This window comes from Sphaeramia orbicularis, chromosome 2 (assembly GCF_902148855.1).
Source record: "Sphaeramia orbicularis chromosome 2, fSphaOr1.1, whole genome shotgun sequence".
In the NCBI taxonomy this organism is placed as follows: domain Eukaryota; kingdom Metazoa; phylum Chordata; class Actinopteri; order Kurtiformes; family Apogonidae; genus Sphaeramia; species Sphaeramia orbicularis.
Genome location: NC_043958.1, coordinates 3,863,077 through 3,880,785, shown reverse-complemented (window position 1 = coordinate 3,880,785; position 17,709 = coordinate 3,863,077). Strand labels below are relative to the sequence as shown.

Genomic DNA, 17,709 nt, shown 5'->3' with positions numbered 1-17,709 from the left:
AAGTCAGTGAAGGACATTCATTCTGCATTCAGGGCCTTTTCCCACCACAAAGTCCATCACAAAATTGACACGGGGAAAAATATAAACACTGATACGCAACAAATAAAATGTCTAAACACTTAAGACACAACAACTAGTTACTAGTCCAAGTCCTCAGCAGCACATTAATATGCATGCCAGAAGGCCAGCTCAGTGTGTCCTGTATTGCAGAACATGACCGTTATGGAGGAGGCAGCATCATGGTGTGGGGAGGCATCGCCTATGGCAACCGTACTCGTCTCTGCGTGGTCCATGGGGGAGCAGGGGTGAGTGGGACACACTGAGCTGGCCTTCTGGCATGCATATTGGCTCGCTGAAGTCGGTTACGGATTGTTTGAGTGGAAACAATCACTCCAGTAGCTGCACTGAAGTCATTATTGAGGCGGCGTGCACTGTGAAAGCGGATGCGGAGGCTGAGATTTGTCAAGTAGAAATCATCTCTAGGGGTTGTTGCAACTGGTCGGCCACTGCAGGGTCTCTCGGAGTATAGCCCTGTCTCTCGGTGTCTTTGGTTTGATCTGCTGATGACACTGTGAGACACACCCATCATTTCGGCTACTCTTCGCTGACTGAGGCCCGCTTCCAGCATCCCTAGGGCTCTGGCAACTTCTGGTTCACTCAGGTGGCGTCTTGGCATTGCTGTTGTCACCAAGTTGTCTGATTGTGGAGACCTAAAGACGGAAAATGCTTTTGCACCCACTTTTTGTACCACTTCACGTAGTCAGCTGATACCCCTATAGGCCCAGTTCTCAGGATGTGCAATGATGCCAGAGACATTATGCAACAATTGAATCCAATCATGTGTGATATTGATTACAGTGTGTTTGAGGACATTCAGGACAGTTGTATTGGGGCATTTCCAGAAGTAGAATACCTCATATAAAAAACTTATACACAAATTAAAAAGTGGTCCTTAACTTTTATTGAGTAGTGTATTTGTTGACCTTGAACATTAGTGGTGACCTTCATCATTCCTGAACAGCAGCAGGTGACTGAACTGCAGTGGGCTGACAGTGTCCATAGTTCATGGTGATGTTATTGTTGAGTGGCGTTCAGAGCACATCCCAGGGTTTCTACGAAGCGGTGAACATCACTGAAGGAGTTGTAGAGTGGAACTGGAGCAACTCGCAGAACACTGGGTTCCCTCATGTCACACTGAAAACACAAACAAGACAGTTAAAGAAACCATTAAAGGGAGGAAAAGAAAAAACATTAGCAGTATGGAGACATATTAGTTGGACTCACAGCCACTCCTCTCTTTTCCAGCTCCTGGAAAACCTTCCCGATGGGGACGGAGAAGCAGAAGGACAGCTGACAGCCCCTCTGCCGGGGGTCAGAGGGCGTGATGATGCGTACGTGGGGTTTGTGGGGGCAGGCCGGATCCTTCCTGTAGAACCACTGGATCAGGTACTCCAGGTATCCCGTCAGGAGGAGGGACTTCCTGCGCAGAGCCGCCATACCTGCCCTGTTGAACACCTGGAGGAGCAGAGGAAACAAAACAGGACTGGATGTAGTCTGGGTCAGCTCTCAAACTGAAGGAGTCAAAGGCCGTTGGATGAAGTTTGAGCTGTTTTACACATTACACAACTGTCTGGATTGGAAACTGCATTATCCAATTATGCAATTTGGAATTCTTTATGTCCCTTGTAATGGACAACAGTTTTCCCAGTCATACTTTTGTCCCCTACAGAGGACAAAAACACAATGCTGGGTCTCAGGAGGACATAGAAACAACTATAAAGTATAACAATAGTTTTAACAATACAGAAGTTATAGTAATGTAAGTATAAGTAATCACAATTACTCATAAATAATTAGTAAACATACTTGTAACAAAATTATATATGTGACGTTACACTGAAGATATTAACAGCAGATGTTTCAGATATTATACCCATTATTTTCCAACATATATATATGTTCACTGGTCTGACCCACTTTACATCCTACTGGTCTGAACTTAAACAGAACTAAAACTTTCACTTCAAAGTTTGTATGTTTATTTTCTAATTTTAGTCAGTCTTTCACTCTGTCTTTCAGTTTAGTTTGAGTGACCGATTGATGTAACAGAAGAAAAACAAAACACTTTAACATAAGACATATAACACATAGCACATCTATACCATTTACTATTATAGGACTGATAGTTATGATGAGCAAATATAATATGAACACATGTCAATACTTATTCATACACAGATCTATACACATTAACTTATTTTCATATTTTTTATGTATATATATTTACTTCTGTTCTGAAATCTCTGTACAGTTTATTTTTTTGTTTGACTTCAACTATAATGTATTGATAAATTCATCTGTACTATTCTGCTTGTTGTTATTCTGTTTGATTTGACACATCAATATTAAAATTCCCACACACAAAAATGTCTGATCTAATTGTGTAAGTGTCTGTAAGTGGGTGCACAGGTGCAGTACCTCCAGACTGGCCTGTAGGGGGCAGACCAGCAGGATGGGCTGGTTGGACAGTCTGAAACCGTTCACTCCAGGCTGCAGCTGCATCACTGAAAACACAACAGTCATTACAATTAGTACAAAATTCTTAATGACAAACACTGAATTAATACATTAACTCTAGTCAGTCCATATATTAATATGTATTTATATATTATTGCCATTGCAGTACAATATTACAATACATTCACAGGTTTTTCTTTCTCAACATATGACCATGTGACTGAATCATATTTAGGTCTGGAACTAAAACACAAAAAGTTACTCTTACTAAAGTTTAGTCACTGCTTTATATGATAATCTGCAGTTACACTGATATTGATTATATTACTCAGATGCAGCACTACTTTGAACCCAAAGCCAATGAGGATTTCAAACACTCACTGTTGGTGTACTGTGTGCAATATCAAATTACACCACAAGATGGCAGCATACAACAACATATTACAGTGTATATGACCAATAACAAGGGTCTCAAACATGCCAATCCAGTTCTAATCCAGCATTTGCAAAGTACAAAAATTCTACAAAGCTGTCGAACTCATTTTAGTTCAGGTTCCACATACTGATTAATATGATCTCAAGTAAAATAATAATAGCGTAATGACCTACAAAAAAAGAATGACTCCACATCATCTTCTCAGCTTGATGTGAAAAAAACAATATAAATGTGAATAAATTATTTTGATTAATATTTAATTGTATTGATACTTCCTTTTGTTATACTTGCACAGAGCAACTGTAACACAATTTCTCTCTGGGACTATTGATTGATTTTGATTACACTGATAAAAGTAGTCAAACTTTACTAAATTTGCCTCACTAATAAAGAAAAATTCACTCAGAAGTGTTAGTTGGTTGTCATTTCTTTCTTGGGCCAAAATGTGACATTCTGAGAATTAATGAGAGAATATGTTTGATTCAAAAGGAATGTTTGTCTCAGAGCTACCAGATCTAACTCAAAACAGTGTCTGCACATGAGCACACATTCACATGAGCTTATAAAGTCTATCAAATTTAGCATAGTTAATGTCTGAAGTAGACTCTCACCATTATTCATCTGAAAGCGACTTTTTAGGTCGTGTCCCCACCATCCCATCAGCCTGGAAGACGAGAAAGAATAAACTTAAAATCACATCAGAATGATGACCATGATGATGATTCACACACACACACACACACACGTTTAATTTGGGCATGTTGTGAATATTTCAATTAACTTGAATATTTTGTAATTTTGCAGGGCAGAAAAAAAAAAAAACTTAATTCTAGTTAATAACCATCAAAAACTTCAATTGATTCTGTGTTGTTTTAATGTAATGTGTGCTACTCCTACTTCTGTAAATAATGAAGACAATCTATTGTACTGATGGAGTGTATTCTGTGGGGAGGGGGAGGAAACCACAAAATATTCACTTCTAAGAAGATGGAATCAGAGAATTCTATCTTTTTTTAGCAGATTCAATGTCAAACTATCTGTGTTTATCCTAGATGTTTTTAGTTTTGTTTTTTGTTTTTTTTTCCACGTCACATGTAGGTTGGTAACACTGCATTTTTCAGGCTATTCATATTTGTTTATATGTAGAAATTTTCATGTAATTACATATTTTTTACACTAAAGCAATGGCAAAAATAATTGACAGTTTATTATAAAGATATTTTACTGATCCATCCATCCCACTTGAGATTGATGAACCTGAACTCAAATGAATGTTTTAATCAAGTAGTAGGTCAACATAAATTATGTGTCTGCCATTATGCATTTCACTACAACAACATAAGCACATGAATGCAATGTAATTTCAAATTCACACATAGAAAGCTAATCACCCCGATAGCACATGAAGGCAGCACAAGAACCACTGAACTACAGTACAGGCCAAAAGTTTGGACACACCTTCTCATTCTTCACATTTTCTTTATTTTCATGACTATTTACATTGTAGATTCTCACTGAAGGCATCAAAACTATGAATGAACACATGTGGAATTATGTACTTAACAAAAAAGTGTGAAATAACTGAAAACATCTCTTATATTCTAGTTTCTTCAAAGTAGCCACCCTTAGCTCTGATGGCTGCCTTGCACACCCTTGGCATTCTCTTGATGAGCTTCCAGAGGTAGTCACCTGAAATGGTTTTCACTTCATAGCTGTGCCTTGTCAGGGTTACTTAGTGGAATTTCTTGCCTTATTGATGGGGTTGGGACCATCAGTTGTGTTGTGCAGAAGTCAGGTTGATGCACAGCTGACAGCCCTATTGGACAACTGTTAGAATGCATATTATGGCGAGAACCAATCAGCTAAGTAAAGACAAACGAGTGGCCATCATTACTTTAAGAAATGAAGGTCAGTCAGTCTAGAAAATTTCAAAAACTTTGAATGTGTCCCCAAGTGCAGTCGCAAAAACCATCAAGCGCTACAACGAAACTGGCTCACATGAGGACCACCCCAGGAAAGGAAGACCAAGAGTCACCTCTGATGCTGAAGATAAGTTCATCTGAGTCACCAGCCTCAGAAATCGCAAATTAACAGCAGCTCAGATTAGAGACCAGATGAATACCACACAGAGCTCTAGCAGCAGACACATCTCTACAACAACTGTTAAGAGGAGACTGCGTGAATCAGGCCTTCATGGTCAAATAGCTGCTAGGAAACCACTGCTCAGGAGAGGCAACAAACAGAAGAGTTTTATTTGGGCCAAGAAACTCAAGGAATGGACATTAGACCAGTGGAAATCTGTGCTTTGGTCTGATGAGTCCAAATTTGAGATCTTTGGATCCAACCGCCGTGTCTTTGTGCTACGCAGAAAAGGTGAACGGATGGATGCTACATGCCTGGTTCCCACCGTGAAGCATGGAGGGGAAGGTGTGATGGTGTGGGGGTGCTTTGCTGGTGACGCTGTTGGGGATTTATTCAAGATTGAAGGCAACCTGAATCAGCATGGCTACCACAGCATCCTGAAGTGACATGCCATTCCATCCGGTGTGCGTTTAGTTGGACCATCATTTATGTTTCAACAGGACAATGACCCCAAACACACCTCCAGGCTGTGTGAGGGATATTTGACCAAGAAGGAGAGTGATGGAGTGCTGCGCCAGATGACCTGGCCTCCACAGTCACCGGACCTGAACCCGATCGAGATGGTTTGGGGTGAGCTGGACCGCAGAGTGAAGGCAAAAGGGCCAACAAGTGCTAAGCATCTGTGGGAACTTCTTCAAGACTGTTAGGAAACCATTTCAGGTGACTACCTCTTGAAGCTCATCAAGAGAATGGCAAGAGTGTGCAAAACAGTCATCAGAGCTAAGGGTGGCTACTTTGAAGAAACTAGAATATAAGAGATGTTTTCAGTTATTTCACACTTTTTTGTTAAGTACATAATTCCACATGTGTTCATTCATAGTTTTGATGCCTTCAGTGAGAATCTACAATGTAAATAGTCATGAAAATAAAGAAAATGCAAAGAATGAGAAGGTGTGTCCAAACTTTTGGCCTGTACTGTGTATGAACAAACTGCTGGTCATGTGATGACTTACGCCGGTTCGATGGTGTGGTTATGTTTCTCATGAATAAAAGCCCCAGCCAGTCCACCAGCACCGGAGTTTAAATACTGGAAACAGAACACAAACATCATTCACGCCCATATTCACATTCACATCATATTCACATTCTACAGCCTGAACATCTGACCTTGTACGAGCACCAGCAGGCAAAGTCCACCCCCCAGTCGTGCAGCTTCAGCTCAGCATTACCGGCCGCATGAGCACAGTCGAAACCCACATAACAGCCCTGCAACACACACACAAATAATTTAGCAGCATCAATAAAACCATCTCCATCTATTGTTGACCATTAATACTGACCATTTAGCCTGGTCAAGTTTCTATCTATTTTATGTGCGATAGTCACATCAGCAATCTCCACTTGAAAGCAAAAACACAATTTCTTCTTTTATCTAACAGAGGTTAAAGGTCAGGAGGTCGAGGTCAGTACTTCCTTTACATACACACTTAAAGTACAGTTAGACAACCTGAACCAACACCTGAGGGTAACTAACGCTACATTTACACTGCACATACTCAAATCAATTTTTTTTTAACCATATATCTGATCTTTTATCAATACAACACAAATCTGAGGTTTGACCACTTTCACACCTCTCCTCTCCTTGTAGTAAAAAACATGTGAAAAGAACTGTGCACAAAAAATCAATTGCAGCAAATTTGTATTGTACAACAAACAAACAAACAAAAATCCAGCCATCAAACTGTGCACTGCAATGACCATGGAATGGAATGGAATGGAATTCCTGGTATATCTGTACATACCCAGAGGGGCAGGGGTATAACTACATACAAAAAATCTGAATTGTGAACGGAGCATTGGGTAAGTGGTTCACCGTACCTTCCTCTGTCCAGCCTCAGTGATGGCAGCCATGTCGAACAGCTGACCTGTGTAGTACTGGACTCCACTGAACATCACCACGGCGATGGACTCCCCCTCCTTCTCGATGGCCTCTAGGATGTCCTCTGTCCTCAGGGTGTCCTCCCCCTGAGTGGACAGATACACAATCACTAAGGAGCCCCCACTGACTCTGGACCCCCTCCTGGTCTGGGTCCAGTTGACTCACATTTACAGGTTCTATGTGTAACGTTTTGCACATGTATAGAATGTAGGGATGCACCGATACCACTTTTTTGCAGACCGAGTACAAGTACAGTACAACTACTTACATTTGAGTACTTGCCGATACCAAGTACCGATACGAGTACTTAATAATCCAGTTGTTAGTTCCTTTTGTAAATGTGCTTTATTGTCGTTGTCATTAGTCTGACTGGAACGAAGTGCTGCTACTGACATTTAATCTGTTGGAATGAGCGTTTCTAAATCCACCAGGGGGCGCTGCTCTGAATTAGCCATACTGGACAAATAAGAGGAAAGTTTTTTGCCAAAAAGAAAGTCAGCAATAACAAACATGGAGACAAGAAAGGCAACACTAATGTGATACTAATATTGCAGCGTTTTCACTGGTAAGGTTTAAAAGCTTCAGCAGGTAGAGAAAAGAGAAATGAGCAATAAGTTTCGTTTTCACCTCTGTTGGCAGCAGTCTGCACTGCTCCGTACTCCTGGTGGTATTCTCATTCTGTTTACGCATCCACGAGCACCTGGTAAACAGATTGAATGTACGCAGAGGATGGACAGAACGCTGCATCTGTGTCTTTAACGTTACTTGCAGTCAGCGTTACTTTTATCACCGTCATTTATTTTGAAAAATCTCCACACTCTTCACACTCCCCACTAACACTACTCATATCGGTATCGGTGCATCCCTAATAGAATGAGACTCAACAAAGCTTAAGCCATAGGACTGTGCTGCTTTCATGTCCTGTCATCATCCACATGTGTGATCCTTGTTATCCTAGTGACTGTGCAATCTGACAGAAGAGTGGATTTTATACAAACTTTTCAGCCTACTTTTGTTTAGGGTTAGTGTTTTGTTTCCGGATGCCGAACATCTAGCCCAGCCCAAAATGTGTAAAAGTTACACTGAACACATTAACAATCAAGGGTGTCAGACTCAGTATGTATTTTAACAAACTATCCTTTCATAATAAAAAGTGAATGACCTAAACAAATATGAGCAAAACCACGTAAAAGGTGAAACTTTGCTGCAAACAGTTAAAAGTACAATATGTAAGGTGGTATGAGCTTGGTCAAATTTCTTCATTTAACACTAGAATTAAAAAATCCTTCATAAGGCTCTGAAAAATGACATTTTGGTCCAATTTTTTTTATTTTCTTAAAAACTGTTTAAATACTCAAAAAGCCATCAATATATGTTTTGGGTTATTTAGGTGCTATGAACCATTTCATGTCATCACCCCTCCTCCCGTGGTCAAAAATAAGGGAGCCACCAGTATGTGCTTTTTGGAATTATTTTATAACTTCACTTTATCAAAGAAACACAATTTATATGTAACTAAGATGTCTACGAAAGGTGCGACACATTTACATCTGTTCATTATAAAGAGCCTATTTCTACATGTTTCTGTTCACTTCGCTTGGTTCTTTGATTATGTGCAGTAGATAACGTTGACTATTTCAACTCAAAAATGTGGTATTTAAAATAGGTATTTAAAGGTAAAAAGAATACTTTAATATTGTAATTCTCATTTTCCTCTCTGTTAGTATCAGTTCTACCATCTGTCCAGTGTCACATGTAATGTTTTGATAAGCCTTAAGAGTGTGTGTGTGTGTGTGTGTGTCTGTTTCCTGAGATTGAGCAATTTCTGGTAAAGTGGTGTGTGTGTCAGGTCAGCTTGACGATAAGGACGAAAGTAAATTCTCACCAAACTATGGTCAAAACAAAGTCATTAATCTGGTATCATCATATTTGGCAAAGGTAAGTAAATTTTATTTATAGAGCACTTTTCACAGACAGAGTCACAAAGTGCTTTATCAGCATATCATGCACATAGTGAATGGTCAGATTCCTTTTATGGTGCAGATGTTGTATAACTCTCCTGTGTAAAACCCAGTGTCAAATAAAGGAGGGGGAGAGATATCCCTGGATGAGCAAATTCTTGAGTCTGTGTTTTCCTTCTTAACAATTTACAACAAAAACAGAATTAAACTTCAGAATTCAGCAAACAGAAAATTCCAGAGATGTGACAGAAGTTCATTTAGTACATTTACTTGGAATAAATAAACTGTCCTCATCTCCCCTTGGACTCAGGGATATCAGACTCACCGGTCTGGGCGACAGCAGCATCATACTCTGTTCAGGGTCGAATCCTCGTAGACGGATCTGAGACTCGACAGCGTACTGAGGACATACAAGACAAAGACTTCATATAGATGAAACATTCAGAGACGCCAAAGAAAACACCAAGTCTGCACATGTTTGATTTCTTAGATTTCCAAACTACACTTTCCCTTTGGGAGTCAGCCCTATGTTCTCCAGTACCTGCGTTCCCTGGTACCTACATTCCCCAGTCCAACATACATGACAGGAATGTAGTTCCATATGAAGGGCTAGGGTTTACATAGGTACTGAGGAACATAGGTACTGGAGAACATAGGTACCAGGGAACATTGGTACTGGGGAACACACATACGCTCCCAGGAAACATAGGTACCAGGGAACATTGGTACTGGGGAACACACATACGTTCCTGGGAAACACAGGTACCAGGGAACATTGGTACTGGGGAACACACATACGCTCCTGAGAAAGCATAGGTACCAGGGAACACTGGTACTGGGGAAACACACATACGCTCCCGGGAAACACATGTACCAGGGAACACTGGTACAGAGGATCTCACATACACTCCTGGGAAACATATGAGGGCTGTTCAATAAGTTCATGGCCTCACCCAGAAATACTTGTTGTTATAATACAGGATGTTACATTCTTTCGTGATGGGATAGTGATGCTTGAACATCGATGGACCAAGTGCATTGCTGTAAATGGAGATTATGTTGAAAAATAAAATATAAATTATCAGTCTGTGTTGTTCTGTTCTGGGTGAGGCCATGAACTTATTGAACGGCCCTCGTAGGTACCAGGGAACATTGGTACTGAAGAACACACATACGCTCCTGGGAAACATAGGTAACAGGGAACACTGGTACTGAGGATCTCACATACGCTCCTGGGAAACATAGGTACCAGGGAACATTGGTACTGGGGAACACACATACACTCCTGGGAAACATAGGTACCAGGGAACACTGGTACTGAAGATCTCACATACGCTCCTGGGAAACATAGGTACCAGGGAACATTGGTACTGGAGAACACACATACACTCCTGGAAAACAAAGGTAACCTGTAACTTTCCCTTTACCACCTCTGTAACAGAAGCTGGAAGATGATCTTAACCTTTTCGCTCAAAGTCCAGCTTCTCTTCATGTAACAGTTCAATGCAGAAAAATGTGTTTTAACTGGAAAAAGTCGTGTAAAAACCCGCTTTTATGTGTGACCTTTGACCTCATTTCTGTCAGTGTGAATTTACTCACATGATCTGAAGGAAAGGCTTTGTCTTCTAGAAGGATTTTGTGGCGCGTCGCTGTTGGTTTGTAGAAAGACAGCTGCAAAACAATTACACAGGTTTTTACTTTTAGCAGTGAGGTGTGCAAAATGTCACTTGTTTTGCAGTATGATTGCGACAGTGTGATTATTCTTTTTCAAAAAGTGAAACTCAGACTCAGTATGTGATCATTACACCAGGTCACAGGTGATTAAATAAGAATAAAAAGAGGAACACGTCTAAAAATGACAAATATTCCAACTTTACAGACAACAGTTAGATATTAGACAGAAAACAGAAGTCAATCATACCATCAGAAGGTGTAAATTCACTGTCAGACCGTTCATCAGTGCCACCTCCTCAGTTTTTGCTCCTGATACAAACACGGCAAAACCAAATGAGCTGTAATCACATTTCATACATCAGACTTTGACTTGAATTGTGTTTTCTAAGAACATTTTCAAGGACCGATATCTGCTTATAACACAAATGAGCTTTATTTTGATAACTTATACATCTTAAAAGTTATATTTATGGCAATAATATTCTATTTTTTAATATGTCCTTGTTAGTTTTTGTGTATTAGTATTTTGTGTGTATTTATTTCCACTGGTAGTTTTTAATGTGCAGTTGCTTGTTTATCACTACTTTTTTTTGGTCTTTTATAGCTATTGTTGTTGCTATTTTCTTTCCTTTTTGTCTTGTGCTGCAACTGGAACATTATACTTTGTAATGTAATCTAAAGTTGTGGTAGAAATGAACTATTCCAAAGCCTGTAAACATGGAGGTCTATGAGGATTGAGTCACTTTTGGAGACAGCTTTAAGTAGATATTCAAGGAATTAGTTTGACAGAGTTTCAAACCAAATATCAAATAATAAATGCATATGATTCACAGTCTCACCAACAACATTGGCCATTAGTTCTTCTATGTTGTTTTCTGCCCACGCCCAAGGTCGAGATCCTTCCGTGTGGCCGTGAACTCCCCTGTAAAAGATCATTTTAAACAAGGAAACTCAAACGTTTTTGCTGAATATGGAACTACAGAGTATACTTACGTTTTGGCCCACTTGTCAAGCTCCTCTTCCAGGTATTTCCTGGCCATTTTGGGCTGGAGCCCCAGTGAGTTTCCCACCAGGTAGATGCACTCCTTGGAGCCGTCGATAAGTGACAGATCAGCTACAGACAACAACGACAAGGTGATTATTTTATTTACACAACTGGAGCATATATTGTCCAGTCCATCCACCATTATGTTGCGGTATTTTGTTTACTCACAAGGAGGCAATTCGGCATTTTTGGGAAACAGAAATTCCTCCCTCAGATGACTTAGTTGGTCGTGTGTGTCGAGGTACGAAGCCACTTCAGCAGAGGTGGGACTGCATCCCAACAGGGCAGCGATCTGCTCCACGGCTTGTTTTGGAGTTAAACCAGCAAACTGGTCCATTGCTGAGGGACTTTGGAGATACTGGCCTGCAGAGAATGGAGATCCATGACTTATGAGAGATTGGCTGGTCATGATGTTTGATGACTTATGTGCTTTTTATTGATTACCTCCACCAAGGAGGTTATGTTTTTGCCTGTCTGTCTGCCTGTCCCTCCATGTGCAAGATAACTCAAAAAGTTATGGATGGATTTGGATTAAAATTTCAGGAAATGTTGATACTGGCACGAGGAACAAATGATTTAAATTTTTTTTTGGGGGGGGGGGGGGGCACTGATCTGCCTTAGTGGAGGTCTGCGCTCTCCGAGTGCTTTTCTAGTTTGTTATGTTTTGTCAGCTATACTGTTTTGCATTTGCAGGCAGTAAGATCTGTGTGGTTGCATGAGTGTTTTGTCTGGACTTTTGTCTCAGACAGAACTGCACACAACATTAAAAAAAAGGTGGAAAAAGAATTGTTTTGGATGCATACTGTGATATTGGCTCATGCTCAAAGTTTGATGCCCAGAAATGTGCCAAACATAGAAAGCACATAAATACACCATCAGAAAGTCACAATAAGAAGGATTATCACTGTAATTACACCTGTAACCTTCCTCAGAGGGGTCACATGATGTTACTGTGACGTGTCTTGTGTAGTGTTTATTAACAAAATAAACCTATTAAGCCATTCATTTACATTACATAGTTAAAAATAATTGCTTTCTATTAAACTAAAGTTTTGGTTGAATTCAAAACATCTTCCACACGACAAGAGGAAGTCTATTTTAGTTGTCGTTGGATCAACCTATTCAATCTCCAGTTGTTTTCTTGTGTTAAGGACAATGCTAAACAACTTAGAAACCAGTTTACTCTCAACAGACATAAAGAAAGACATTGCTCCACAGTTTGGGATCTATCGTGTGAGTGGTATCAATATTTTAAAGCAGACCTCTCAAATCACATCCAATCACATTGATCAACTGTAGACACTGTTATGACCTTGTCACTGATGTTTCCTCTTTGAAGTTGAGATGATCATCAAACATCAAACCACACAACCATAACAGGTGGTGACGTAAACTTAACAGGTAACCTAACTCCTGTGATTTTCACTTTGCTGTTCCTTATAATTTGCCGATGACACCTGGGAATGTTAACGTCAAATACTGTTCCCATATGAAAGGAAGCTCAGGGCTGCTAAACTCACTGTGCTGAACAGAAGTCCTGTGATTTTCTCTGGTGGTCCTGACATTTGTTCATCATAGCTAAGGGACTGTATCCTGACAGGAAAGTCTATCGCATCAAATAAAGCTTCAGTTCCAATGTCAAGCAAGCAAAGATACCTGATGACATTTCACATGACTTTGGTAAAGTCAAGATTGTGTAAAAAAAAGAAAAAGAAAAAAAAAAAGTCAAATTACATGAAAATGTTTCCATTAACAAGCCATCCTTTCACAAAAAATATAAACTGAACAAATATGAACAACCTGAAATGTCTTAAGTAAACACAGTTTTAACATTATTTTGTTGCACTTTCTCCAATTTTTGGTCTTTTTTTGCACAATTTGCTCGTTACTGTTTAATTTGTTCATATTTGTTGATTTTTTTTTTTTACTTACTTCTTTTAATTTGTTGCATTTTGGTACAGTTTGTTCTTGTTACAGTTTAATTTGTTCTTATTCATGGCCTCCTGTGGTCTGTCCAACCTGCAGACATAAACAGGGAAGGCTGGACCTGGACTGGTTTAAGTGGGGGTTGCTAGATCCCAGATTATGACAGGGACATTCTTTGAAGGTCTGGGGAGAATTTTGAGATCAGCAAGTTCAGCTGAGAGGGAGGAAATTCGGGTGGTCTGCCGGTGTGCAAAGTCCTTCCCTCTTATCTGTACATTCATGTTTGGGTTTAACATCCCAAGAGTATGACGTAGATCAGGGGTGTCAAACTCATTTTAGTTCAGGGGCCACATTTCTCTAAATTTGATCTGCAGTGGGCCGAACCTGTAAAATTATAACAGAATAATATATAAACAGTGTAAACTCCAAACTTTTCTCCATGTTTTAGAGTGAGAAAAGTAAAATTACATTATGAAGATGTTTGCATCTACAAACTATCCTCTCAAACAACGTGAATAATATGAACAAGCTGAAAAAAATGTGTAATTTTAACAATATTATGCCTCAGTTTATCATTTACACATGTGCATTATAACTTACAGATCACAGTGGCTCTACAAATACACAAAACATTTAATAACAGGCAGAATATTGTTAAAAATGTACTTACTTCTCTTGAGACATTTCAGGTTATTCACTTTTTTTTTTTGGCAAAATTATAGTTTGTTTCAGTGTGAATACATGAAAATATTTACATTTACAAAGACAAACATTTGGAGTTGTCATTATTTCTATGTTATGATAGTATTTTACTGGTCCTGCACACTTGAGATTCAATTGGTCTGAATGTGGAACCTGAACTAAAAGGATTGTTAATATCTTCGTGTCATTTTTGCATTTCACAAATTCATCCAAAAGGCCAGGCTGGACCCTTTGGTGGGCTGGATTTGGCCCCCAGGCCACATGTTTGACACCTGTGACGTAGATTGTGTCGAGTAATCTGCATCCAGTGGTGTTTGGATTTTCTCATGGATCAGCCAATCAGGCAAGGAGTCGTTCATTAAGGTTGGTTGATTTTCTGATGTTACCTTGATAGATCTAAATTCCAGTGAGGACAGTGAGCACTTATGTTGGTCTGATGCTCTAAAATACGTGCTCTAAAATACATGTTCCTTTCAACTTTCATGTGTTTTTCCTTTATTTTTTATATATACTTCATGGATTTCTATTTTATTTTTTGCCACTTACAGGTAAGAAACCAAATCTATCACATTTTACCTTGATTGACTTTGATTTTCTACAGAATAACTTTTTTTTTTTTTAGTTCACAAGAGTAATAAAGTCTTGTTATGTCCTCCAAATACACACTAAGGTTGAATTGAAATTTTGAATTTCAGAGTATATGAGTGTCCTATAAAGGGTTACGGCCTAAGCAGACGCTGCCAACCAAACAACTTGTGAACCACTCATTCTATCAATAGTTAATCATTACAGACCTACAACTACCTTTGTGGTTTCTAAACAAAGTTCTACATTTAATCATTGCCAAGTGATTCATTACTATTTATCATATTATTCTCTACATTCTGCATTTTTCAGTAAAATCAGGTCTTTTCCAATATGTAATTCGCTGATCATGTACATGTTCATAGAAACTCTGAGTAAAATCAGAGTTTATTATATCAAAACAGAGAAAACTGAAGAAACTGTGCTTTTTTCCTTTGGAAGTTTTATGTCAAAATCTCCATTTGAGGTGTTGCAAAGCCAGATGCAATAAATCTATCCTGATCATGGTATATCAATAAAGTAATATTGGTGGTATATCAAAGTCCCAGTAGATAGCTGTGGTATATCATTAACCCATAAAGACCCAGTGCTACTTTTCTGGCAGTTCCCAAATGAATTGTTCTCTCTATTTAACATTTCTTAATTGATTCATCACCATTCATTATAATATCATCCTCAGTGTTTTCCATTTTTCACCGCAAATCATGTGTTTTCCTAGATTTAATTTCCTATATTTAATTTAGATGTTCATAAAAATTCACAGTAAAGTCAAAGATTAAATTAAAACAGAAAACTGATGAAAGAGTGACTTTTTCAGCAGATATTGTGTGTCCATCCACTGTCATTGATCCAACTCCGTGAGTTTTACTGGTGAATCAATGTCACAGAAGATGACAGTGTTGCCACAGTAACTACGGAGCCTCCGAACGTCCAAATGGGTCATATCTGATAACCATGAAAAGACGACAAACTGCATTTTACCTGAATATATATAATCTGATGTAATGATGCTTGAATTTCCTCCACGCCTGTATGAATATCTATGCAAAATCATTCAATAAATTACCGGAGAATACCTAACCTTCCACCGAAAAATGCTAAATGCAAGGAATGATATGACAATAAATGGTTATAAATAATTTAAAGAAGGTTAAAAGTAGAGAAAAAATCATTTGGAGGTTGCCACAAGACTCTTTTCCTGCAACAGATTCAGATAAATCACTATGATATGACTCGTATTAAACAACAAATCTGTTCAAACTATTGAGTGACATTGTTATTTGCAGGGAAATCTCCGTTTACACACTAACTATGCATCATATTACCAGTTACAATGTTTTGATGGGTTGTAACTTACTTTTGGATCGGTTGCTGAGCAGAGCCTCCTCTTTCTGTCCAACTGAACAGTTCCTGTGCTGATATGCTCTTTAACCTCACAGTGTGCCGTCTCAGGTTAATCATTGTTTTCATGCACTGACTTCAAACATAAAACCAAAGCTCAGCATGTCCTTTAATTCTGTGGAGATCCGACTAATGCAAGCGATTAAATGTGCTTTTTGTGCGGCAGGCGGACCGTGGTCACTTCCTCATTTTTGGGGCTTCACTTTCATATGTTAAAATCCAAAACACTGTGTGAAGTTCCACATTAGGATGAAAACAAAGCAATGGACTCAATTATATAGTATAGTTTTAGGTAATATTGACATTCTAAATCTGTATTTTTTAATCTTTTTTTACCCTGAATCCAAGTAGGGGAATTCAACAAATAAAAATATTGAAAGAATCTGTTAGTGCAGATGGTAAAGTAATGTCAGGAAATGAAAAAGAGAAGGATACAAAGATGAGGAACAGCCTCAGGTTCACTGTGTGACGGTCAAATGCTACAATATAATGATTGGTTCAGATCATAAACATAATCATTATTATAATTAATCTAAAAAAGATTCTGAAAAAAAGATTCTGATTTAATTTGTATCCAGCGTCATCGTATTGCTGCTTACAAAGTGATGAGCAACTGAAAAAACTATGAATAATGACAGATCTAAGGGATGTTAGGGTTAAAAAATACATTTGCAATTAAAATGAACATGAAAAACTGAATAATAATGTAGATTGTTTGGTTTATATCTCAAGCAACAAATGGCACTGCAATAAATCTTATTATTCCTATTATTCATTTGAGTTTATTGGAAATCTACATTGTATTTCAACCTTTTCTCCAGTGTTGGACAAAAGCCAAACATTTGTGATGTTATGTCATAACTTGGGGAGTGGGCTTTCATTGGCCTGCAGAGTACTTCCTGCTCTTGTCAATACAACTAAACCACACCAATCTGCAGAACTGCAAACCCTTAATAAAGTCCTAAATGTATTTCCAATAGTTCTTATTCTTACCTTCTGAAAAGATCACCATGTTGGATTTGGAGTCGAGTCGATCCCGGGGGGTGAGGGGTGCGTTTAGGTGCCCACTTGTGGAACGTTGACTGGTGTGGTTGGATTATTTACTTCTTTTTGAGCATGCAGGTGCATGGGGGGGGCCATCTCTGCAAAAACTGCAAGCAGGAATGAATTTACAGTCAGAAAATCTGCAAACATTCTCACTGAAATTCATACACAGTGGCTTTCAAGGGTCTTAGTCTTATGCCATGTTTCCACTACGTGGTACCGGCTGGACTCGACCTTTCTGCGTTTCCATTACGTAAAATAACCAAGAATCTGGTACTCAGTACTAGTTTTTTGGTATCTTCTCCGCTGAGGTTCCAAGACAGGGGGAAGAGGTACTAAAATTTGATGGCCACTGATTGGTCAGAGAGTTGTCTTTGAGTCATTGCGTAGTCGA

The 17,709-nt window shown here is 38.9% G+C and overlaps 1 protein-coding gene across 1 annotated transcript; it reads right to left on the bottom strand.

The window, feature by feature from the left end:
- Nucleotides 1–317: 317 nt before the first annotated feature.
- kynu (kynureninase) lies at nucleotides 318–16,393 on the bottom strand. The gene is made up of 14 exons (XM_030153255.1): nucleotides 16,228–16,393; nucleotides 11,826–12,020; nucleotides 11,606–11,726; nucleotides 11,452–11,534; nucleotides 10,860–10,921; nucleotides 10,538–10,609; nucleotides 9,264–9,338; nucleotides 6,917–7,063; nucleotides 6,203–6,301; nucleotides 6,049–6,122; nucleotides 3,565–3,617; nucleotides 2,479–2,564; nucleotides 1,285–1,515; nucleotides 318–1,194 (listed from the first exon to the last, which is right to left on the bottom strand). Exons 2-14 carry the CDS (start codon nucleotides 11,992–11,994, stop codon nucleotides 1,075–1,077), a joined length of 1,392 nt encoding a protein of 463 aa, XP_030009115.1. The 5' UTR covers nucleotides 11,995–12,020; nucleotides 16,228–16,393; the 3' UTR covers nucleotides 318–1,074.
- Nucleotides 16,394–17,709: the final 1,316 nt, after the last annotated feature.

Bases quoted from the DNA above. Each gene is read 5' to 3' on its own strand.
- kynu (XM_030153255.1), bottom strand. From the start codon at position 11,994: ATGGACCAGTTTGCTGGTTTAACTCCAAAACAAGCCGTGGAGCAGATC. The intron at 11,727-11,825 runs GTGAGTAAACAA...TGTTGTCTGTAG, and splicing joins AAATGCCGAATTGCCTCCTT to CTGATCTGTCACTTATCGAC. The intron at 10,610-10,859 runs GTATGATTGACT...ATTGTTTTGCAG, and splicing joins TGAATTTACACCTTCTGATG to CTGTCTTTCTACAAACCAAC.